The sequence below is a fragment of the Anticarsia gemmatalis genome, chromosome 30, assembly GCF_050436995.1.
Source record: "Anticarsia gemmatalis isolate Benzon Research Colony breed Stoneville strain chromosome 30, ilAntGemm2 primary, whole genome shotgun sequence".
NCBI classification, from domain to species: domain Eukaryota; kingdom Metazoa; phylum Arthropoda; class Insecta; order Lepidoptera; family Erebidae; genus Anticarsia; species Anticarsia gemmatalis.
In genome coordinates this window covers 2551817-2578630 of record NC_134774.1, presented here as the reverse complement: position 1 = coordinate 2578630, position 26814 = coordinate 2551817, and the positions used below count along the sequence as shown (strand labels likewise).

The 26814-nt window shown below is 36.5% G+C and overlaps 1 protein-coding gene across 1 annotated transcript; it reads right to left on the bottom strand.

Moving 5' to 3' along the window:
- Positions 1-661: 661 nt before the first annotated feature.
- LOC142985444 (GTP-binding protein 2-like) lies at positions 662-26814 on the bottom strand. Its single transcript, XM_076133631.1, has 19 exons — positions 26458-26814; positions 20363-20484; positions 19259-19408; positions 18408-18780; positions 17500-17632; positions 17064-17276; positions 16505-16598; positions 15445-15560; positions 14738-14902; positions 14257-14421; positions 11663-11763; positions 11048-11177; positions 8841-8958; positions 8194-8411; positions 7400-7546; positions 6539-6616; positions 6263-6358; positions 5499-5626; positions 662-4388 (listed from the first exon to the last, which is right to left on the bottom strand). Exons 2-19 carry the CDS (start codon positions 20478-20480, stop codon positions 4346-4348), a joined length of 2586 nt encoding a protein of 861 aa, XP_075989746.1. The 5' UTR covers positions 20481-20484; positions 26458-26814; the 3' UTR covers positions 662-4345.

The window sequence follows — 26814 nt, the reverse complement described above, 5'->3', positions numbered from 1 at the left end:
ACAAAAATGAATCTTTATAATGTATGTACGTGCATAAATTTTCAATATTTTTTTTTATTTAGCCTATTTTTGTAGCTTTTGAGTAACATTTATTTTTGTTTTGTTTTTATTTACCACTGCTGGGCAAAAGCTGTCTCCCTTGTCCAATTCCCTCGCCTCGGTGTAATGTCCGGCTACCCATCCATGAACGCGCTCAGGGGGACTACCACGTATTTCGGTTGACAACAATATGTTTGTAACTGTCAAGAGAAGGTATGTATGGGATCGACGGGAGCCAAATTCCCATGGAAATGGAATCAACGGGATCAAAGGTAAGTAGTGGACTTCATTGTAGAGTGTGTTGGACTAGGGTGGTCAGCGTCGTGGCCTCTATAGGAGAGCATGACGTGGTGGATTCATTTGAAGCTTGATGGACTCGTATTTTAATCGTGGTGGACTTCTGTGGTAAGCGTAGTGAACTGAATTGGAAAGGGTGGTGGACTCCGTTGTAGAGTGTGACGGACTCAGGTGTAGAGTGTGCTGGACTCAGGCCTCTGGTGTGGTGGATTAAGTAGTAAGCATCGTGGACTCAAGTATTGAGCGTGGTGAAATTTTTATAACAAGGTATCATTATTCATAATACACAAATCACTTGGTGTTATTTCAAAATAAAACACATCAATGTGTGGACAACATATATTTGAGTGCGTTAATTATTAATAGTGATTCACAATATTATACATACATAAGAAAAATCTTCAATTATTACCTTGTAATATTTGCTACACACATATTCGGTTCCGATATAAAACCGACTCGACTCACTTGATCAATCAATCAATCAAATCATTTATTCATTTTGGTCAAGTGCTGACACTTATGATAGTCTTGTTCGGCTTGTGCCGATCGGTTCATCTCCACATATTCGGTTTTGCCGCCCGGCTAGGCCGGTTAATGCCGAACCGAATATGTGTGTTGCAAGGCAAAGAGACTATTTAGTCATTCTTATCAAGTCATTAGCCACCTTTACACACACACGGTATCGCACGTCCTTAGTATCGTACAGTATTACGCGCGGGTGCGCAGCGCGCTCCGAGAGAGCGATGTTCTTCGCGGGCGCGGACAGATGAGCGCGGCGCGTGCTTTTTCCTTTCTCCTTACACACCCTTTATATTAGGTCGGGGAAACACAAAAAAGCTCGATATTTGGTTACCTCATGAGCTCACTGAAAGAAACCTAATGAACCGTGTACTCATTTGTGATTCTTGAGGCCAAAGAGGTTTTATTACAAGTTCATACATATAATGCGAAAAGACTTTTTTCCCGACCCATCACGTGCGATTGTTGTTTCATGCGCGATAGAGTGTGTGTATAAAGGTGACTAACCCCCGAGTACATTTAGCGGTAGTTTATCTATTCAATAGCGTTTTTTTATATGAGTTTAAACGCTATTGAATAGATAAACTACCGCTAAATGTACCTCAGAAACCGGGGGTAAGAGAGACCGAGATATAAGATGGCGCCCGACTGCGTACAATAAAATCGACCGGTAAGTTAATATCAATACTACTTTTAACTGTGACTTATCCATGAGATAAAGTCGTGTTTTGATTATTATTAAGCAATATTTAAAAACTATTAAAGCAATTGAATTGTACCTAAAAATTATATTTCTAATAAGTTACAATTATAGATACAATGTGTCGTATGGTTAGTGAACCTAGTGTCAAAGTAGTGTAAGTGTTTGTGGTGAACTGTTGTTATGTTAAACAACAAGCGTGACTTGTATCACGGAGACGCTCAGCTCAAACACTGCTCCTACATCTATGTAATGTACAAGTTAACACACTGAGCGTTTACCCACCGATGAGCGCTACTAGCTAAATGCGCTGTTTGTTGAGTGATGGGTTAAGCAATCTTAGTGCGGACATTACATAGATGTAGGTGCAGTGTTTGAGCTGAGCGTCTCCGTGATACAAGTCACGCTTGTTGTTTAACATAACAACAGTTCACCGCAAACACTTACACTACTTTGACACTAGGTTCACCACGAGGTTTTTGCTCTATAATTGTACCTTTATTTCGAAAATTCCCTTTGCATCAATAATTTCGCGTCAAACACCAATAAATACGCCGTCTAATTTTAATACTACTAGTGAGAGTTTCATCGAAACGGGCTCAGCCGTTTTCGAGGTAAACACACATACATTTTTCAAGAAGGTATGACTTTAAAAGTCTATTATTTTAGTAGAAAAGCGAATAATTTAGCTTTATTAATAGTAATTTACTAACATCCCCTAAAAGGCCATATATAGTTCGACAACTTAGTAGAGTCTTGTTTATCTAGATTATACTAATATTATAAAATTGTAGAGTGTATTTGGTTCAACGCGCTAATCTCTGGAACGAATGGTGCGAATCAAAAACATATTTTACTGTTGGATAGCCTATTTATTGAGGAAGGCTACAGGCTATATAGCATCACGCTACGACCAATTGGAGCAGAGTGCCATTGAAAAATGTTACAAAAACGGGGAAAATGATGACCCATTCTCTCTTATGTGACGCAAGCGAAGTTGAGAAGGTCAGCTAGTATATCTATTTAAGTATGTATTTAGAAGTATATAAGTATGTTTATCAGTTATTTGGTTACAGTACAAGCTCTGCTTAGTTTGGAATCAAATGACCGTGTGTGAGTTGTCCAATGATATTTATTAAATACTAGCTTTTACCCGCGCCTTCCTCCGCCACCTGAATTTTCCCGGGAAATGCGTCATTTTCCCAGGGTAAAAAGTAGCCTATGTCCTTTCTCGGGTATCAAAACATCTCCATACCAAATTTCATGCAAATTGGTTCAGTAGTTTAGACGTCATTGAGTAACAGACAGACAGACAGACAGAGTTACTTACGCATTTATAATATTAGTATGGATATTTAATAAAGTATGTGTATGAAACAGGTGACCGTCAGCTGCAGACTGCGGGTCACTGATGTTATACATTCTGTATGTTGTATACCTCCAGCCGCGAACCTTGTATACAAGACTCTCTACTAAGTTGTTAAAAGTGGCACTTAAGTCAAAAAGCCATGTGAGAACGGACAGATTTACGCATTTATAATATTATATAGTATACATATAAAAAGATGGATCTATGTCACTCATGTCAGCTACACTTCAAAACCGGCTGACCCGCCGACAATTGTCGGCGACCTAATGTTGGCGGCTTGGAAAACGGCGGCTGGCGGTTTTTAAAAAATCCACCGACATATGTCAGCGGGTAAGCGACATAGAAAACAGTTTTTGAAAAATCCACCGACATTTATCAGCGAATCAGCTACTTAGAAAACAGTTTTGAAAAATCCGCCTACATTTAAAGCAAATCAGCGACTTAGAAAACAGTTTTGAAAAATCCGCCGACATTTATTAGCGAATCAGCGACTTAGAAAACAGTTTTTGAAAATTCCGCCGACATATGTCAGCGGGTCGGCATCTTCAGTGTATAGATTATTTCAAGACAGTTAATTTTCAGTGCGAGAAAATATAACTTTGATCTAAAGAGTGTATATTTGTTAATATTGTTAAGTAATTTTTATTTGTGTATTTGTAAATTCTCCTATCTATACTAATATTATAAAGCTGAAGAGTTTGTTTGTTTGAACGCGTCTATCTCAGGATCTACTGGTCCGATTTGAAAGCGTCTTTCAGTGTTACATAGCACATTTATCGAGAAAGGCTACAGGCTATAAATCATCACGCTACGACCAATAGGAGCAGAGTACCAGTAAAAAATGTTACAAATACGGGAAAAAATTTGACCCATTCTCTCTTATGTGACGCAAGCGAAGTTGCGCGGGTCAGTTTGTAATTATATATATGGGATATTTTTTATTTGAATTCAGATGAATTCATACAAACTTAGAACCTTATTTTTTAAGTACATTATATAGAACTTTTATCCCACTGCTGGGCATGGGTCACCTCTCGTAATGAGGGAGGGGTTAGGCCTTGAGTCCACCACGCTGGCCAAGTGCGGGTTGGGGACTTTGCATACCTTCAAGAACTGTTCTAAAGAACTCTCAGAAATGTAAGTAATTATTTTTTTCTTTTCAATCATTGCTATTATATGTCTATCTCTTTTACTCATATAGTATATAATAGAGACGAAAGATTTACAAATACACAAACATCAATAACCAAATGTTCCTAAACTATCAAACCGTTTTATTTTCATCAAAATATGTTTAGTAATAAAGTATATTTTTCCTATAGAGATACACGGAGAGTCCGTTGTTTTAACTTATAGAAGAGTGAAAATCACGAAACGTGATCTACGAATTTGCTTGACCGATATTGATGATGTTTGCTTCAAGGTATGTACGGGAATACTTGGGTGATTCGGCCGATTCCTCTGTAACAAGAAACAAGGTTAATTAATAAAATAAATTACTAAAATTAGTACAGGATTAGGGCAAGTGTAGTTCATGAGGTCTTGAATTTGATTTCTAGATGAAGTGGTATTAATATTAGGTCGGGGAAAAAGTCTTTTCGCATTATAGTACTATGTATTATGTATACTAGTAGTATGTATGAACTTGTAATAAAATCTCTTTGGCTTCAAGAATCACAAATGAGTACACGGTTCATTAGGTTTCTTTCAGTGAGCTCGTGAGGTACCCAAATATCGAGCTTTTTTGTGTAGAGAAAAGATTTTATTACAAGTTCATACATACTATAATGCGAAAAGACTTTCCCCGACCTAATATTTCTAATACACACATAACTTCGAAGAGTCCTACGAAACGGTGAATAGATAAACTACCGCTAAATGTACCTTAGAAACCGGGCATAAGTCATTTGAAAAGGCAACATTTTAAACTAAAATCAGACTGCCATGTGCCTTTTGTTTTAGTATCACAGGCTCTATAGTTCTTCTTCTTCTTATCGTATGGTTAGTGGTCAACCTAGTGTCAAAGTTGTTCAAGCACAGGCCTTTGAGTGGCTTAACGACTGTTATCTTAATTGACAACAACCGGGACCGACTTTTTACGTGCCCTCCGAAGCACGGAGACGCTGTTCAAATACCACTATGCGGTCACCCATCTATGGAATGACCAAGGTTTGCTTAATCCACAGATCGTTTACCGACCGGTGAGCGCAACTGGCTACGGGCGCCTCAACCAAATCATTTATTCATGTAGGTCAAATGCTGACACTTATGATAGTCAATGATACAGAGAGTGAATTTACCGCCAGTTCGGAATGTAGGGCCAATGAGAAGAGCTGCCTACAAACTCCTGGCCACTCTTTTTAATCGCCAATTAATTTTAACAATCATACTATTAGGTATAAATCTTTGATGATGTAAGGAGCTGCTACCAACACTACCGAACACACATAAGTCTTAATATAAATACATTAAATCAATATAAAGGTGCTAGTAAGTAAGATAAAAAGTGTATTGGAAGCATGATGGGAGCATCTACCTACATCATGATCTACACATCTGCATCTCTCTCACCTGGTCCCAAGTCCGGCAGTGAACAGCAGTCGTCTCCCTCGCACCAAGTACTCCGGACACCTCACGAACCTGAACACGACCGACGCAGACTCGTCGGCGCGAAGCACAGCGTTTAATGTCATTATACCCTGGAAACAAACAAATACATTTATTTATTTATTTATTTAGGGAAAAACAAACAGTTACATTGTTATAAAGTAATACAAATAGGTACTTCTATATATGTGAAACCAACAACGTTTTCCACGTATTATACATAAGCAATATGCTATCTTATATCTAAATTGACAGCTCGTGGCTTAGTTAACGACAGCCGCGCGGATCGATCTCCAAGGTTAAGCCACGCTTGCCGAGGTTGATCTGTGGATGGGTGACCATCTTACACATATCGAGTTCCTCCGTGTTTCGGAAGGCACGTTAAATTGTGGGTCCCGGCTGTCATTTTCGATGATCTTTGACAGTCGTTGACAGTAGTCGGTAGCTTGAAAGTCTGACAACCAAAGCTTAGCCTTTCTTCCAAACTATGTTGGAGTCGGCTTCCAGTCTCCCCGGATGCAGCTGAATACCAGTGTTTTACATGTAGCGACTGTCTATCTGACCTCGAAGATAAGTATAGTATACTAGCTGACCCGGCAAACATTGTTTTGCCATATAAATAAAAAAAAATAGAGTCACTAAGGGATATGAAAAATAGATGTTGGCCGATTCTCAGACAGAAAACTGTGACGCGGGAATTTTATATATAAGATAGAAGATAGATTTACCTCAATAATAGCAGTCTGTCGTACATTCCCAACGTGTACGGTACATTGAAACCCTGGGTATATCGCAGTAGAATGCCTTAGTACTTGCACTGATGCCTGGAAAACAAAAACAGTCATTTTAATGTTAACTAGTTTTATTTATTAACGCTCCATATTCTCTGTTAAAATTAGTGTGATTCGAGAGGAAGGTTAGAAGGTTTATGTAAAAGTTTTTTTGTAAAATTACTGTTTAAACCGACCGAAACCAGGCGGCCCGCTAGTTATATATAAAATTACCTGGAAATAAATACACCCTCTCGGGTCGTTAGGGTCTTCTAGAATAACTTTGTCGTTGCACAAGCACTCCATGCAGTCCTGAAAATAAATATAGGTATATATGATTATGATAGAGCGAAGTGGAGGAGAAAGACCAGCGGGCTTATCACGTATCTCAGTTGACAGCTAGTATACGTCAAATCTATGGTCACTATTCAGTACATTGCTGCTTTGACGTAACGTATTAATCAGTATCATCTAAGGAAGAAAACAATGGACAGCATAGTGGCTTTCAAATGGTTGTCAACTGAGATACGTGATAGCCCCCTAGGAAGGCTGACCCCACTACCATATGGGACTCATAGCATGGAAGAGAGAGAGAGAGAGATATATATAAACAAATAGTATAAATTTCGAACTTGTCTTATTTCAAGTTATATTTTGACTGCCTTCGTGGTGCAGGGGTTTAGGTCACCACGCCAATACCATTGCGTCGGGACGTCGTGGGTTCGATTCCCACACGGAGCAATTATTTGTGCGATACAAAAATAATTGTTTCGGGTCTGGTTATACTTTGTGTCCGTTGTTTGTATGTTTGTAAAAGTCTCGCAATACAAGAGCAATTCTTAGTGCAGGAGTTGTCTTTAAAAAGTAGAAAAGATGGATTTATTTATTACTAGCTTTTACCCACGACTTCGTCCGCCACCTGAATTTTCCCATGGAAATGCGTCATTTTCCCGCGGTAAAAAGTAGCCTACGTCCTTTCTCGGGTATCAAAATATCTGCATACCAAATTTCATGCAAATTGGTTCAGTAGTTTAGGCGTGATTGAGTAACAGACAGAGTTACTTTCGCATTTATAATATTAGTATGGATAATTACCTGGTCATAAGTATTAGCCTCAATATCAACGATATCTTTGCTCAAACATTCTTCTGCCTTAGCGATGTCTTGCAGAAGATTCTTGTTGCGCTTCGTCTTCCTAGACTTGGCTTTATCGGCTATATTCTGTTCAATCAGCTGTTTTATCTGTGGATAAAGAGTGAGTGAGAGGTCCGAGAGACTGCGGTAATGTGTTACTTGTATAAAAGAGACGGAAAATCTGTAGACTTAGTAACTTTGTACTCTCATTAATAATTAATTGGTCTGTTTTTGTATGTATAATAATTACACCTGTTGTGTTTGTTACCTTTAAATAAATAAATAACTTAAATGAAGAAGGCGCTATTTGTCAAGAATTTTACTAATTCGAGCCTTAGTTTGAAATAAAATTCATCGAGTGAAACCATGTTGCGAGATTTTAGTACCAAGACTATATAATAGACAAAGAGATCATATTCTGTCTTTAATTATAAGCGCCGGGCGAAAAGGCAGCGCCCACCGACCTCCCTGTCTATTATGTAGTTTGACTATGTTGCGTGAGTTTTGTAAGGGCAATATACCACACAAGGAGATCCCCTAGGCCTGCTTGCAAGCGTCAGGCTCCGAATATCTCCCAATTTGTTATGTAATTCGACTATTCTACGCGAGTCTTGTACCAGGAATATATAATACACAAAGAGATCACCTGTTGTTGCCTGCAAACGTTGGGCTCCTAATGTCTCCCATCCAATTATTTAGTCCGACTATGCTACATGAATCTAGTACAAGGCTTTTATATTACACAAGGAGCTCACCTGTCTCTGCTTGCAAGCGCCAGGCGGGCAAGCACCGAACGTCTCCCTAGTGTCCCGGCGCTTCGCCCTAGGTCTTAGCAGCACCATGCCCGGTCGGGGTGCTCCGCCCTCCAGCCCAATGCTGGCGCAGGCGCCTGCACGGACACAGCCGACGGGGGCACGATTGCGGTAGATGCTTCTAACCCGGACTGTGCCGAATGAACCGTCTTCGAGAGGCCCTGTGGTTTAAAGAATGAAAGTAATTAACAAAAAAAATAGTAATTATATGTTTGACAATCTCCGTGGCACAGTCGTTAGGGTGAATTCCACGCCAGTATATTGCGTAGGTAGGCAGTGGATTCGACTAGCACATAAAACTAATGAGTGAAAAGTTTGCGAAAATGTTTGTTACTCTTTCACGCAAAAAATACAAATTAGATTTTCAGACACAGATAGTTTGTAGCCTATATTTATACACGATACTTTATTTTCCAAAAATCTCTGGCTACTAAAGATACTGAAATGGGTATGAAATTTTCGCTGACTAAACCGATTTTGCAAAACCCTTGCCTTCCTTAAACAGCTGATAAGGTAATGAAATGAAACCACGTGGTGCACTTTATAAGGTTTTATGTACCAGGAAAATAGACAATATAAGGAGTTCTCACCTAATATGACGATATCTCCTTCATACAAAGTTCCTTTAGCAAGTAGACCACCTACTACGGGAGAGGTACTGTCTCCTACGTGGAATATCTCGTCTATTTGAAACTCGCAGCCGTCTTCCTGTAAAGAAAAAATATTTAATTTCACTATCTTGTTTACTAGCACCTTAATATATTGATTTAATTTATGTTATGACCAAAATGTGTTCGGTGGTGTTAGTAGCACTTCCTTACATCATCAATTATTCATAATAATATATTTGATTTTCTTTGAATATAAAATCAAAGAAAATTATTTATTCATTAGGAATTTTATAAAAATAATTTTATTTTCTGAGTAAATGAGTCATCAATTTTCTTTCATACATCGTTTCCAAACTTAATCCTAAATAATAAACAAAATTAAACATTGATTTAGATCGTAATTATTGATAGTCGTTACAATTTGTGAGTTTAATACACCAGGCACTTAGTAAGCACAAAGAGTTCTTACTCATATCGAGAGTAAACACATCTTTCTTCTCTTTCACTCACCGTATTTCTCTCTCACTCTTCCAATATATAATAATATATTATTTATAAATGTGTCTGGATACAAGACGGTACAGACAGACATCTTTCTTCTCCTTCACTCGCTATATTTCTCTCTCACTCTTCCAATTTATAATAATATATTATTTATAAATGTGTCACGATACAAGACGGTACAGACAGACATCGGTCTTCTCTTTCACTTACTGTATTGCTCTCTCACTCTCCCAATATATAATAATATATTATATATATTATTTATAAATGTGTCAGGATGCAAGACGAAACCGACAGACATCTTTCTTTTCTTAACTTACTGTATTGCTCTCTCACTCTTCCAATATATCATAATATATTATTTATAAATGTGTTATGATACAAGACGGTACAGACAGACATCGGTATTCTCTTTCACTCACCGTATTGCTCTCTTACTCTTCCATTATGTAATAATATATTATTTATAAATGTGTCTGGATACAAGACGGTACAGACAGACATCGGTCTTCTCTTTCATTCACTGTATTGCTGTCTCACTCTTCCAATATATAATAATATATTATTTATAAATGTGTCAGGATACAAGACGGTACAGACAGACATCGGTCTTCTCTTTCATTCACTGTATTGCTGTCTCACTCTTCCAATATATAATAATATATTATTTATAAATGTGTCAGGATACAAGACGGTAGACAGACATCATTCTTCTCTTTCACGTACTATATTACTCTCTCTCTTTCAATATACATATCATTATATATTATATATAAAATATATAAATGTGTCAGGATACAAGACGTTACTGACAGACATCTTTCTTCTCTTTCACTCTATATCTCTCTTTCACTCCTTCCACTATATGTTCAATATCCTTTAATTACTTCTTTAAAGTATATTAACTACGTTATTTATAGATAAGTATACCTACTTACTTATTTATAACATAAAAAACAGGACATATGTACCTACTTTCCTACTGTACCTAAACAGTATGTATATAACTAACAAATATATTTTACAATAAATTATACAATAAATATAGAAAAAATAAATATAATTTTTCCAATATCACCAGGCACTTAGTAAGCACAAAGAGTAATTTCACACCGTCAAGATGTAAGACGATATAGACAGACATCTTTCCTCTCTTTCACCCACTGTATTTCTCTCTCACTCTTCCAATATAGAATAATATATTATTTATAAATGTGTCACGATACAAGACGGTACAGACAGCCATCTTTCCTCTCTTTCACCCACTGTATTTCTCTCTCACTCTTCCAATATATAATAATATATTATTTATAAATGTGTCAGGATGCAAGACGAAACCGACAGACATCTTTCTTCTCATTCACTTATATTGTTCTCTCACTCTTTCGATACATAATTAATTATTTATATATAAAATACCAAGCACCCGGTAATTACAAAGAGTCTACTTACATACAGATGTCTTTCCTCTCTTATACTCGCTATTTCTTTCTCACTCTTTCCCGTTATATATGGAAAGAGTATATATATTCCTTATATAATATATCCGGCACACGGTATATACATAGTCTACTTACATACAGACATTTTTCTTCTCTTTCACTCACTATATATCTCTCATTCTTTCACCATAATCTTGACGCAAGTACCAGGTACCCAGTAAGTACTAAGAGTTGACTCACATCATCAGTCCGGTGCGCGGCGACAGGCTGCGGAGGTCTCAGAGCTAGGAGGTACGCGTGTAGTGCACTTATACCGTTCCCTCTCACACAGCTGACCGGGAATACGGGGATTACTTCCGATTCTGAACAGCTGAGGGAAAGAGACAAATATATTTTTATTAGTAACGTCCTAGACGAATTCAGTAGTTTCATTGATACCAGCAAACTATGTAGGACTTTGTTAGTGTCCAAGTGTGTGTACAATACACAGGTACACTCTCTATTACATCACTCTTATAGTCCGGTTTGACGGATAACCGTCACGACCAGTGAGAGATCTAGTGCAGGACCAACCTTTACATGCTTTCTGAAGCACACAGAAGTCAAGACCTTAACTTCCTAACTCCAGGCAATTTTTTCAGCACATTTTGACAAAAAAATCAGGCTTAGTTCTTTGGCTTGACTCGAGATTCGAACCCAAGAATTCCGAGCTGCAGTGGCATACACTACCTTTATGCCACAATGGTAGTCAGGGCGATAAATACTAAGAAAGATGTTAATTACTATTTACAAGTAAATAACACTACAAGGGCGACAGACGTTTAGCTACTAAATAAATACCAATTAGGTACTTACTCATCCTTAGTATCGATTCTGTTGTCCAAAGAATCGATTATTAATTTCTGTGGCGCCACGCAGTTCCTTGCAAGATTCTCATCAGTTATCAATAAGGGTTTCTGTAAGAAAGAAAACACATACATACAAACATACTGAGAAGGTTCAATGACTGTTCCAAGTGATGTGTGAAATAATAATCACTTGTTATAAATAATTAAATAAATATCATTGGACAACTCACACACGGTCATCTGATTCCAAACTAAGCAGAGCTTGTATCGTAATCAAATAACAGATAAACATACTTATATACTTCTAAATACATACTTATATAAATAAATTGACAACTAGGTTCAGAACAGATACTCGTGCTCATCACACAAATGTTTGTCCCGGGTGGGATTCGAACCCACCACACGCAGCGCTTCAGTTATTGCGGTGAGGTTACGAAGGAAAACATCGTGAGCAATGTCATGTGTGAGAGTTGTTTAAACAGTTGTTGTAGTAATGTAAAGTGACACTTGATCACTGTGATGGACTCCTTAGTCTTTAGTCTCACACTCTGTCTGGCGTGGAAGAGTGAAGGAGACGAAATATAATAAAATTCTAGAAGATAACAACTAAAGCGTTATTTACTTCTTTTTCATTCTTTACGTACTAGGTCCACATAATCATTGAAGAAATTATCTAATGAGGCGATGGCTATAATAGCAAATTCTAACAACATAAGACCTAAGGAATAAGAAATCTAATAAAATCAAAGAAAATCATAGCTTGAAGTACCAGGCTAAAATAACATATAAGGAGATTTCTCGAAGTCACGATGTCTAGGCATACACCTCGGAACATTTGAATTTCGAACAACAGATTGTCAAAGAAGTAGGTTAATGACCTTCATATGAAACAAGGAGCAGAAGTAAGAGACACACTTATGAGTAAAAAAAAGATAAAAGATGTGAATACTGTCTCCTTGAGGAGTAGATGATAATAGAGACGCACGTATAAGTAAGAGAAAGACAAAGATGCGAATATTTCACATATTTACTATTACTAGTAGGAGAGGATAGAGACGCAAGTATGAGTTAGAAAGAGACAAACAACAACACTACCTTAAAAGAATTACTTTTAAAAATTGCCTTGAAATTACGATAAAAGTACTAGGCTGTTATTAGTGGCAAAGAGTTCTACCTTATTGGATGGTTTGAATGAGGATTAGATGGATCAAAGCAAATAGTAAACCTAAGTACTTATGTCCTCTTTAAATAATTTAACAAGATCTCTGAGGTTAAACCACGCTTGCCGAGGTTATACCGTGAATGGATAACCATAATATACATTTCGAGGTCCTCCGTGTTTCGGAAGGCACATTAAATTGTGGATGCCGGCTGCCATTTTCAAAGATCTTTCACAATCCTTAGCAGTAATCAGGAGCTTGAAAATGTGACAACCAGTCTTACGGAAGGTTATCATGTTATAACCCAGGTTGGTTGTGGAGGTCCGATATACGATATGCGCTGTAGATAAATGAAAAACTCGTAAAACTTTTCAGAACGATGTATTAAACCAAAAATGTTGTATCAGTTCCTTAAATTTTATTGCGAGCAATAATATTTAGGTTACAAGTTGCTATTAAAAAATCATTAGGCGCTTGAAAATTAAAAGTGCTAGTTTTATGAATTACTAGAAAACCCGCGGTTTTTGCTCGCGTATAACTTGGAAAATACAAAACTCAACAAAACTTGACAAAATTGATAGGTTAAGGAATCACAGGTTATAAACATTACGTATCTCCTTACGTTCCATTTTACGATTTGTAGATTTTGTGCCAATAAATAAATAAAATCATTTCAAATAAAGAGAAAATTATTATTCAATGCAACAAATACCAGTGATACACAGTTTTATATGAATGGTAATAATAATCGCATTTCTCCAAATCAATACTTTTTTATTTTTTATTTAATTCATTATCGCGTAATTTATTATGCATGGTATGGAACATTATAAATCGTATATTTTATTGCCTGTGGCTCATCATGGCGGAAGTTGACAAAAGCTACTTTGAAATTATCTTACATTACTTAAAATTAAAAATCCTTCAGGTTAGAGAGGTTGTAATATGCGCATTAATTTATAATGCCATTTATCATAAACAATGGATTTCAAATACATTGAATATACACTTTACTGATAGTAACTTACAACACGAGTAAAAGAGATCCAAAATAAAATTGATGATGTTAGAACGAGACAAAAAATAACACACCCATAGACATAACAATGATATCAAGAGCTTGAAGTACCAGGCTATAATAATCCATAAGGTGATAACACCTCGGAACATTTGAATTTCGAACAGCTGACTATCAATGAAATAGGTTAATGACCTTCATTTAGAGCCAGTACGAAACGTAAGAGACACACATACGGGTTAGAGAAAGACAAAAAATGAGAATATTTCACTATTTTAGCGAATGAAAAAAAAAGGAAAGAGATACATGTATAAGTTAGACAAAGACAGAAAACGACACCATCCGAAATAATCACCGTTAAAAATTGCCTTGAAACTACGATAAAACTACCAGGACTTTATATGATACAAAGAGTTGTACCTTGTTAGTAGGAGCCAGGAGTTGCGCCAGTCTGTCCAGTAGACTCTTGACGGCCGTGGTGGATATGTCACACTTGCTGATCACCGCGAAGAATGGAAGGTCCAGAGCTGATAGTAGACCTATGTGCTCTTCCGTGATGGGGGTAATACCGGCAGTTGCTGAGATCTAGAAAAAAGTAATTGAAAGTTAAGTATTGTTACTGAACTTATTAGGCAAAATAAAAAAGAATAAAACGGGAAAGGAGTCCATCCATCAATAACGCAACAATTTTCGGAGATCCCCTTCTAAAACTTGCGTGATTACTGAACGATTCCTAATATAATATAGTAGTCTTTCTCATACAAACATAAAATCATGTTTTTTTCCTATAGGGGTAAGTAAAGAACAAAGAACGCCACTTGGTACGATCCCTACAAACTTCCCTTGCTTCATTCACATACATAAATCTTGTCATAACGAAATATTTCAAGTGCTTACTTACCACTAACATCGCGTAATGTGGAGAATAACCGGTCAATCCGTGCACCGTAGTCCTCTGATATTTACTATGACCGGCCAAATCGAGGAATGACACTAATTTAGCACTCCTTTCACCGATTCTTTCAGCAGTCATTAACTCGGAACAACCGTAGTTGACCACATTACCCTGGAATTTAAAACATAAGATTAACTTTTACTGTATAACGACCTTTTCAGAAGGCAAGTTAAATATTGTAGGTCCCGGCTGTCATTTCCGAAGATCTTTGACAGTCGTTAACAGTAGTCAGAAGTTTGAAAGTTTGACAACCAATCTTACCGAAGGGTATCGTGTTATTACCCAGGTAACTGTGTTGTGGAGGTCTGATAGACAGTCGCTGCATGTAAAATACTGGTATTCAGCTGCATCCGGTGAGACTGGAAATCGACTCCAACATAGTTGGAAGAAGGACTAGGTTGTATTAACGACCTATATTTCGCCACGGCCAGTTTAATTAAAACTAGTCAACTGTACAGGAGTTTGTTTATAGAGTAACGAACAAATTTTGTCCCGACCTAGGATTAGAACCCGAGACCTCTTTTATGGCCAGTTTTACATCTTCTGAATAAATACCAGTTAACTTATCAGAGGTTTATACGGAACACACATAATCTAATAGATATCTTTTAACAAATAAGTACTAGGCAACTATAAGTCTATAAGAGGTATACCTGTGCATCAAATCCTAGTATTTCGTGACTCAGTGATGAAGTCCTTCCACTCTTGACTTCGTGTAGATGCCTGAACATGTTCAAACGGGCACTCCCCCGTCCATTGTCTAATTCACCTGCAAACAAAATTATATAAATAAATAAATAATAATAAATAAATATAATTGGATAATTCACACACGGTCATTTCATTCCAATCTTAGGTTGTACTATAATAACCTAATAACTGATAAACATACTTATGTACTTCTAAATACATACTATAAAAAAACATAACAACCAGGCTCAGAACAGATAAGACTGTCCATTTAAGGCGCTGTCTCCACGAGCGAGAGAATCGCGGCGATATTATCGTCGTGCCACGTATTTCTATACGCTCTCTATGGAACCGTCTCCACACGGCGATAATATCGCCGCGATACGACGAGTGGCAACGAGCGTGCGACACGTCAATACATCGTCGCTAGTCGGCCGCGACAAGCAGCGGGTCCGCCGCGCGATCGCGACGAGCGCGCAGCGAGCGCGCTGTCAAATGCAGCGTCATTTATTTTCAATGTTGCCTCTTGTTTCGAGAAGCTTTTTAAACAAGGAAAACGTGGAGATACGGTTACGAGTCGCCGCGGAATCTCTGCGATTCCGTTACGACTCGCGACGATACGCGGCGGAATTATCGCTCGTTCGTGGAGATTGTCCGACGATACGAGGGCGGACTCGTCGCGATTCTCTCGCCCGTGGAGACAGCGCCTAACTTAAGAAATACTATTTAGGAATATGAAACTTGTACTCGTAAAAGGTTTATCCGAAATACGAGGGCTATGTAATTTTTTAATCAACAATGTTGAAATTGGAATTATTACAGACTGAAACTTTCACAAAATTTCATGAGAATCGGTCAAGCCGTTTCGGAGGAGTACGGTAACGAGAACTGTGACGCGAGAATTTTATATATTAGATTTGTTTTTGACATTTTATAAAGAGTAGCTGATTTTAATGTAGTCAAGTACCCAATTGGAGGACACAGATAATAGGGAGGGGTAATAAATATAATAATATATTTTACCTTGAGTTAATACACCTATAAGGGTTGATTTCCCGGCTTCGTTCGCTCCCATTACGGCTACTCTTAATTCTACACTCTGCTTAGGGTCTGGTAACTGAAACAAAAAAATATTTGAGTGAATATAGCCAAACACTTGTATATTTTTTAAGAAAGAGTGATCTATCTACATCCGCCATTGGTACAAGGTTGTCATAACTATTGAGGAGCCCATACTTTCCTTATATAAACTACAGCATTTTTCAAACCTTTCAATAATTTTGGATCATTTGCTGTTACCAGGATATTGGACGTGGCGCCCATAGCTCAAGGATCGGTAAACTATCTGTGGGTAAAGCAGCCGTTAGCGCAGTCATTCCGTATATGGGTGACCGCATATTGGTATTTGAACTGAGCGTCACCGTGCTTCGGAGAGCACGTAAAAAGTGGGTCCCGGTTGTTGTCACTAAGATAACAGTCGTGTTAAAGGCCTTTCGGGCGGCTTGAACAACTTTGACACTAGGTTGACCACTAACCATACGATAAGAAGACTAGGATATTATAACTATCAAAGAGCTCTCACCTTCCTAATATAAACTTCAGCCACGGCTCTATGTGGGGCCACGCGGCGCGCGGTTACATGCGTCAAAGTAGCCCCTATCGTATGCGCCATACGCCGCAGGGCTACGAGAGAGGACCGGAGGGCGCGGGCGCGGAGCCCTACGAGCGACCCGCAGTCACGTACACCGACTACGTAGACAGCACTACCGCCTCCGGAGCGAAGACGCCATTTTAACTGGGGAAAAAAGTCAAGTTGAAATAAAAATTTACTTATTTTTTTCTGGATTTTTCATTTTTTAATACCATTTATTTAAAAGATACTGAAATCACTGCATTTTTTTTTAAATGTTTAATTTCCAAACTATGAAAATAACCATCCATATTCCAAATTATAATCATTGGCTAAGCAGTTTTTGAGTACAACATAATCAGACAGACAGACGCATTTTCATACTAACCTGAGTGACTAGATGCTGAAACCTCCTCTCGCATAGAGAGACTAACTGCAATTTGTACTCAACATTACCGAACCTGGGCTCAGGCGGTAGACTACCGTACACCTCATCGCCTGAGTCATCGGGCTCTGAAGTACTGAAAACAAATACACACATTTTTTTAGAAAGTGAAGCATTTAACTTTATATGTCTGAATATAGCAACAAGTCGCTGTGTAAACGAAATATAAATACAGTAGACGTATACGCGGAGTGCGTGTGACGGAGACGTAACAACGACAATGTTATTATATTTAACATTTCACATATTTAACGATTTTCGCAATAAAATGAGAATTTTCTAAATTAAAATCAAACACAAAGTTCGTTCGACTCGGGAATCAAACCCGACATCTGAACAGATTTTATCCTAATAGCATCCTGTTATTGTCCTATTACTTCGCAAGGGTATCCCCCCCGGAATGAGGGAGGGGTTAAACCTTCAGTAAGATATGAAAATATTATCTTGGTAATTTTAAGGTAGGTATTCTACTATGTTCCAACTTTATTCCACCTAAAATAGTATTTTCTCAAAGCTCTAACTTTTATTCTACCCTGTATATCTGTAATTTATACAGGCTGTTCAAAAACGAACCGAAAACAAAATCTAAACTAATCTAAACTAATATTATAAAGCTGAAGTTTGTTTGTTTGAACGCGCTAATCTCAGGAACTACTGGTCCGATTTGAAAATTTTTTTCTGTGTTAGATAGCCCCTTTATCGAGGAAGGCTATAGGCTACATATCATCACGCTACGATCAACAGGAGCAGAGTACCAGTAAAAAATGTTACAAAATGGGAAAATTTTGACCTATTCTCTCTTATGTGACGCAAGCGAAGTTGCGCGAGTATTAAATAATATATATACTTACGATTCATCAACATAATCATCCATATCGTCGGAACTGTAGAAAACATCATTTTCTAACACATTAGTATCAAAATCTCCCGCCAAATACATATCATCTTTCAAAATAACCTTCTCCAGTTTGTCTATGACATTATAGACTTCTCTATCACCAAAGACATCATTAATATTTTTCATTTTTTTCAAATCGTTTACATTTTTTCCTATATTATCGTCGCATATTTTCGGAATAGGTGCAGTATTGTTCCAATTTGTTGCTGTTTCCGTTTCCGCCCAACCCTGTCCTGGCATTTCTTTTGCGGGTGAAATTTTGTTCTTTTTTCTACGAGTTTTGCGGCTGGAGTTACGACGTTTTGGCTTCTGTGTGTCGTTTTTGTCTGAAAAGATCTCTTGGTTGGTTATGTGAGCTTGGTACTTTTGTGAATTTAAATAGGGGGTTCGTTTGCTCTAAAGGGGGAGGGGGTTAAAATGACAATGTGTGAAGAATTGTATTATAGTATACATTTTTTGATTGATTTCATTTTGAAAAGTAACCTATGTATTTTTCTAAATTCAGCCAATTTTCAAAATGATTTCACTAATATCAAACTGAGAGCATTTTTTCATTATAAGCTAGCACGCGCCATTTGACGTTAAATGTCTGAATATAGCAACAAGCCACAGTTAGAGACGTGAAATATACGCGGAGTGCGTGTGAGGGAACGGAAGCACGTCGTTGTTGTTACGTCTCCGTCACACACACTTTGCGTATACGTCTACTGTATTTATGTTTCTGCGCAGCGACTTGTTGCTATATTCAGACATACAAATTTAAATGACGCATTTCGTAGAATGTTATTCAACAGTAACACATACCATCATCCTTATTATTGATTTCAATGAAGTTATCAATGTATGAAACATTTTTGACAAGCAACTCGGTGCTCAGCTCCGGTTCACACAAAAAAGAAGATTCTTCAGGTAACGTCTCATTCTTCCCATTTGATTTGCGACCTCTTCTACGACCTGAAAAACAGAGAAAAGCTTTAAAAACTACCTATCGTAATATTAGGTCGGGGAGAAAGTCTTTTTGCAAGTATGTATGGACTTGTAATAAAATCTTTTCTCTACACAAAAAAGCTCGATATTTGGGCACCTTACGAGCTCACTGAAAGAAACCAAACAAACCGTGTACTCATTTGTGATTCTTGAAGCTATAGAGAGATTTTATCACAAGTTCATACATACTATAATGCGAAAAGACTTATTTCCCGACCTAATAAGATATCTATTTCAGAGAATTAAGGGGCGTTTTGAGGGTTCCGTAACCAAAGGGTAAAATTGGGAGCCTATTACTGAGACTTCGCTGTCTGTCACCAGGCTGTATTTCATGAACCGTGATAGGTAGACAGTTGACATTTACACAGATGATGTATTTCTATTTTCATCGAAATACAGTTCAACCAAAGCTATGACTGCTCCAAGTGATGTGTTTTAAATGATGAACACTTTTTATAACGGTGAAGGAAAACATGGTGAGGAATTTAATAAGAAGGACAGGCCAACTCACGCCTGATGGTTTACGACCACGGCGAGTTTAACCCACCGAAACGTCAGGTATTTTAAGGTAAAATGCATGTTCGCGTCAATTCCCGTATCCTATTATATATTAAACACCAGCTTTTACCCGCGACTTCGTCCCCAAACTGAATTGTCCCATGAGAATGCTTCATTTTCTCGTGGTAAAAAGTAGCCTATGTCTTTTCTAGGGTATCAAAATATCTGCATACCAAATTTCATGCAAATTGGTTCAGTAGTTTAGGTGTGGTTGAGTAATAAACATACACACATACTTTCTCACAAACTTTTGCATTTATAATATTAGTAGGATATTAAGCATGCAACGCGAGAGTTTAAAAGTTATGATCGTGAGAAGTGACAAATCTGCGATTTGTTCAAACAGTCCTTGAAGGATCTTACCTTTAGCTACTTCTGGTTTCTTCTTCACAGTATCCTGTTCAGGTTTGTGCCTCTTCTTCGTCTTCTGTTTATTCTGGTTGCCCTCCGACGGATCAAAGAGACTGAAGAACGAATCCATGACTCTGTGAACAAAAGAAAAATCTATAAATATGTGTAACTCAAAGGTGACTGACTGATATAGTGATCTTTCAACGCACAGCACAAACCACTGGATGGATCGAGCTGAAATTTGGCATGCAGGTAGATGTTATAACGTAGGCATCCGCTAAGAAAGGATTTTTTGATTAATTCTACCCCCAAGGGGATAAAATCGGGGATGAAACTTTGTAAATTTTAAGCTGATTGGGCTGAGATGCATGAAGCTACTATGACGTAGGCATCCCCTATGGAAGTATTTTGATAAATCCCACTCCTAAGGGGATAAAATAGGGAATAAAATATTGTGTACAAAGTTTATAGGCCCTAATTTTTATACACGCTAAACCAAAATAAAGCCGCGAAAACTATACCTATATACACTAATCAGTTAATTTCAAAACAATATCCGTTGACAATGCAGTTCTCAGAGCGCCTGTTTAAAAAGTTTTTGTACGCAATGCGATATATTGCTATAACAATTTTATCAGGCGCCAGATGCATTTTCATTGCAAAGCTGTGATAGCCGAGTGGTATCAGTTAACCAATCCAAAACCAATCTTTTCAAAGTGATGTGTATTTTTCTTTCTTTTCTATTAGAAATATTTATCACTTGTTCCAATGGTAAAGAGAAACATCAACCTTGCATGCCAGAGAGTTCTAACAGTTCTTGAAGGCATGCAAAGTCCCCAACCCGCAATTGGCCAGCGTGGTGGACTCAATGCCTAACCCTTAACTCATTACGGGAGGAGACACTTGCCCAGCCAGCAATGGGACTGTAATGGATCGAAGGTAGAGGCAGAGGTTACCAAACTCTGAGCTACTGTTGAGAAATATTCTAATAGACGAGGAAAGACTTATTTCTATGCCTGACCCGGGGAATCGAACCCTCAAGAGCAGTGTTAGTCTTTCTCCGGTTAATATTCATTTATAGTCTAAAATGTTCTAAATATCATTCATAGCATATTTTCTTGCACAAATAAACAAAATCTTGCGTTGGCGCCAAAACATAGTTATATTTATAACACGTCCTTTACGATCTTAATTGTAATGTCTACGTCACATTTACTGGGAAAATAAATACTTTTCATTTGTCATTAGTAATTTCATAAACGTTGTCTATAGGGCCCAATTTATTTTTTGTTTATTTATAAAAAGATAATTCCCGCACTAGGAATTGCTCTTGTGTCGCGGGGACTTTTACAAACATACAAACAACGGGCACAAAGTACAACCAGACCCGAAATTTAAAAAAATTGTGGCTTGGTAACCTAAACCACTGCGCCACGGAGGTTGTTTTGTTTAACAATTATTATTATAATTATCATCCTATTTTAGACAATGTACATAAAATTTTGGTGCGCATACACTTTAATAAGACCTAGTCTTTCATTCATACATGTGCTTTAAAAAGATAGGCATTACTGACTTTTTGAGAAACCAGATGACTAATTTAAAATAAAAGCTATCGCGATTTGTACACATTATGTCTATAACACAATGCAAAAGGGTCTTAAACGAAGTTAAGTGATAAAATACTAACATTTTCTCTATAGCGTAACATTTTCTTTAATCTAACACCCAGCAAATATGGAAATCGCTTTAGCAGTTTATACATAAAAAAGAACACACAAACATACACACTTTCGCTTATTTATTTCAGATAAATACATGCCGTCAAAAACATTCTGTAAAGACCCCAAGTCTCGCAGCTCAGTCTCTCTGTCGCAAAAAGTTGTAAGATCTATATAATACCAAGTCGATTAATCTATTTAGTCTCTACTTAAAGGACCTTCTGTCTTAAGTTATAACATTAGTTATTATCATGCCAATATTTAAAAAAAATACGTTTTAAACAAATAGACCGACCTGGCCATCGTTGATGAAAAAACAGGCATCTTGTTAACCCACAACGAAATTATAGGGGGATCGAAAATAGCCTGAATTGCTTCGAGAAAAGATGGTATACAGCGGTGCCGGTTTTTTTTTGCTCGACTTGCAGATATCTAAATAAATACTTTCCCATATACAGTTTCAGAACGAAAAACTAGTTTTTTTATATAAATAGGCAAGTGTGACAACATTATGCAAATATTTCCTCAGGTCATTGACTTAGTTAATTTTATCTCTACGGCCTCGATGCGAATTGTAAATAAACATGTTTTTTTAAAACACCTTGCGATCTAATTTCTAGGAGGTTGTTCAAGGAAAGCGAAGAAAGATAATCTTATATTTATTAACATTCTGGTGTTCTGGTGTCTGAAGACTATAAAAGAAATTAAACCCACTAATGTGGGCAAGGATATCCTCTCGGAGTGCGGGAGGTGTTAGACCTTGAGTCCACCACACTGGAAAAGTGTGGGTTGGGGACTTTGCATTCCTTCAAGAACTGTGTAAAACTCTCAGGCATACAAGGTTGCATCACGATGTTCTCCTTCACCGTTGGAACAAGTGATAAATTATTTCTAATACACACATAACTTAGAAAAGTATTTGATGGGTTGCTTCGGGTATAAACCATCGACCACTTTCGTGGTATATGCGTTTTTAGACCGCTTGGCTATCACTGCTACTTTTTAAATGATGTTACAGATGAAATAAAATAAGTAAAATAATGTTTTCAGTAATTAAGACAATTAATTTCAGTAATTTGTCTAACAACGATTTATTTTTTAACTTTTGAAACGCATGTGGATTGTCTTTAAGTTTATTAGAAAAGCGAAAGTAACTTTTCCTACTTTTGATTATGTTACGCTTTCACTGCTGAACTAGATGAAATTTTGGAGTAGTGATGGAATAATCTAAAAATTAATACGAGTATTTGTCAGCTTTAGCATTAATACGAGTATTAAACAGTAGAGGCTTTGGGCAGTAGGGCTTATTGATACCTATAGATTTATAATTTCTGTGACAAATATGTGTAAGTTAACAGACTTGTGCTATCTAAGGGCTCACAATATTTCTTGTTCTAACAGTGAAGGAAAACGTTATTTATCATGAAACCTAACATGCCTAGGTTTTGTAAAAACAGTTTTTTAAAGACAATAGGTATACGAATTCCCTAAGCCGCTAGTAGGCCCTAAGCTCATAATGCGTAATCTCGATTTTCCTTCATAATATGGAAAAGAGCAAATTTTCCTCCATTAGCCAAAGATGTTTTTAAAGTCTTCATTACGCAATAGATATCAGCTGATGTCTATTTTAGAAATAACTCCCAGACACACCTAAAATGTTAAAAATAAAACTTACTTTTTTCAAAGTTGGCAATGATTTCACAACGTAATAGGCAAATGGCGGGAATTTTGGCATATCTGTGGCCAAGACGCGCGTATTGTTTTTCTATATAAAATTTATGTTATGGATGTAGCCAAAATTCTTAAAGAATGCTTGTAACTTTGTTTTAATAGGTTTAAATATAGTTTTGTAAACAATATCTATCCTATGTTTAGTGGTCAACCTAGTGACAAAGTTGTTCAAGCCACTCAAAGGTTTGACGTGGCTTAGCGACTGCTATCTCAATATTTAACAACAACCGACATTTTACGCGCCTCCGAAGCACTCAGATGCTAGGTTCATATACCACTATTCGGCCACCCATCATTAGTATGTCCGAGCTAAAGTTGCTTAACATTTTTGATGCTAACGTTTCGCTTAGTAGGTAGGTACTATTTAAGCTGTGTATCTCTGTGCTTCAAGTCACTGTTGTTTTAACTTAACAACACTTAAGGTGAACTACTTGGACACTGGGTTGACCACCAACCATACAAAACATACTTAATTAATTCGAAAATATTCATATCAGTAATGGGATTCCCGGTATTTAAAATTAAATAGACAATATATTTCCTCATTAACAAATCTGATGAAATACCTACCAATCATTTTAATTATAGAATTACATACTGATATGTGGAAACTAAATAATTAACACCTGATTACATAAATACCAGCCTAAGACTAGGCTGGTATTTATGTCAGCAAATATTATAATATGGTATTCAGCTGCTCACCAGATAGATGCAGCTGAATACCAGTTTACATGGAGCAACTCCCTACTGGACCTCCACACCCCAGTTACTTGGGTTATAACACAATACCCCTCAGTAAGATTGGTTGTCATACTTTCAAGCTTCTGACTACTGGTAATGACAGTCAAAGATCTTTGAAAATGAGGGTGGCTGAGTCAATAAACACAGCACAAACACCGGAACACAGCCAAATTATTTACTAAGCGCCTTCACATGCACTTATACATATAATAAAAATATCAAATTAAATTAAAAGAAAACATCAAACCACATTTTTTCTATAAGGAAAGACATGAGTTAGGAGTTATAATAATGGTGTAATATTGAACACACCAATTCAATGAGTCATTTGTAAACCAGTACTGGTGCAATATCCTTATCTCATGTTTAAGTCATTTGGTTTTAGATAAAATAAACTAGTTTTGTATTAATGTTGTGAATAAAAAAATTGACAGTTAGGCCTATTTACGTAACTTACAGATTTTTAAGCAGACAGAAATACCTTGGTCATAGCTTAACAGCTATTATTTTATGTTCTAAAACTTTATTTGGAGATGCCTAGTTGAAATACCACTACGAGGTTACCCATCTGCAGAATGATTCCTTCAAGGGTTGTTGTACCCAGTCAGAACCGATTTTGAGTAACTACCCAACTCCTGCAAACCTTCCTATGTATGGATTATATCTCCTTATTGACAATTAGAGACTGTTCTCTGTTATATATTTGAATTATGAAAAAATATTGCCTATTTGTGATCTCAAGCATTCAACCATCTCTATACAAAATTGGATTTAAAATCAGTTCATTATTTCAGCCATAAATCCTATTTTAAAAAGTTATTAGATTAAAGACTTTCCTAGCCAGCAAGGTCATCTTGGTTTAGGTAAGATCATAACATTGTCAAATTATACCTAAAAGTAAGAAGCTTAGTAACTTTGCAGTTCAAAATACAACAATTTCGAATACTGTCTGCCTATTTGCTAAGTGAATGTATGAAAATAATTATCAAAATTGTTATTTGATACATAACTAGTTGTTGTGACACAGGGCCTTACTATTTTTCTTTAATATAAGCCACTAAACAGATAGTAATCATATAAATATTATCAAGTAGTTCCGTTATATTATTTATAAATAAAATAAATGATTTCAATTCATTGATTGAGATAGATAAATCATTTATTTATTGTTATTGCATCACTTGTCACAAAGAAGGAAAATACATCATTTTACTATGAATAATTCCTATTAGGTAGTTACAAATAGTTTCATTTAATTAATGATATTTGATATTTATTTTGTACTTACTAAGATTGATTGAAAAAATGTTGTTTTTATTCGGTAGTGGCCAAAAATAGGCTGATGATGAAAGATTCAAGTAATTTATAACAAAATATTATTTTTTATGTATAATACCTATGTTTTAACATGCATAGCGATTTTTTCATATATTTTGTAATTATATTTGTTTCACCTAAATTAAATGTATGGGGATAAAATAACTACAAAATAGAAGTGTTGTTTAAATACAATCTCTAAGTAGGTACCTATTTCACAGTTTACACAAAAAAAAAATACCCATCATCTTTCTTGTAAATTGTAATTTTCTTACTTATAGCCAAATTTATGATTCAACAATTTCCCGCAATTCCTTCACATTGCGCAATTTTATTATGTATAGATATAGATATATCATAATTATTAGATATACCTATATTTAACAAAAAGTAGATCAAATGACTTTCATTTATGCAATAACATAGTACAATCACCTTTTGTTATAATTTCAAGGTCTTACACAAGACAACAAAAAACGCGCCAAGATACATCTCTAAAAAAATTGCTGGGCAATGGTCATCGCGATCAGCCTAACAAAGAATATTTTTTAATATATTTTTAATTTACCGTAAAATTAAAGCAAAGGTACTCACAGTAAACAGCTGTTGTAGTCAAGGTCACTTTTATAGCTTGTTGCCAACACAAGATCTAATCGTATTGTGAGTTGTGAGTCAATAAACACAGCACAAACACAGGAACACAGCCAAATTATTTACAATGACGTAAATAAAAAAAATTACAACTGAATAAATATTATGTACATTGTACTGCCCAAGGAGACTAGAAGTCCGAGAGTGTACTTGTTTATCGGACCGTATACGTCACGCGACACGAAACGAATGTTATTAAATAGAAATTAGTAATGGTTTTGTTTAAATCCGATAAGATAATTTCGTTAGGGTTGCGAAAATTTCGTCATGAATTGCACTGAATATTTTGACATTCCAAAA

Bases quoted from the DNA above. Each gene is read 5' to 3' on its own strand.
- LOC142985444 (XM_076133631.1), bottom strand. From the start codon at position 20,480: ATGGATTCGTTCTTCAGTCTCTTTGATCCGTCGGAGGGCAACCAGAAT. The intron at 17,277-17,499 runs GTTAGTATGAAA...TTTTTTCCCCAG, and splicing joins TTCAGCATCTAGTCACTCAG to TTAAAATGGCGTCTTCGCTC. The intron at 6,359-6,538 runs GTAATTTTATAT...TTTGTTTTCCAG, and splicing joins GAGGGTGTATTTATTTCCAG to GCATCAGTGCAAGTACTAAG.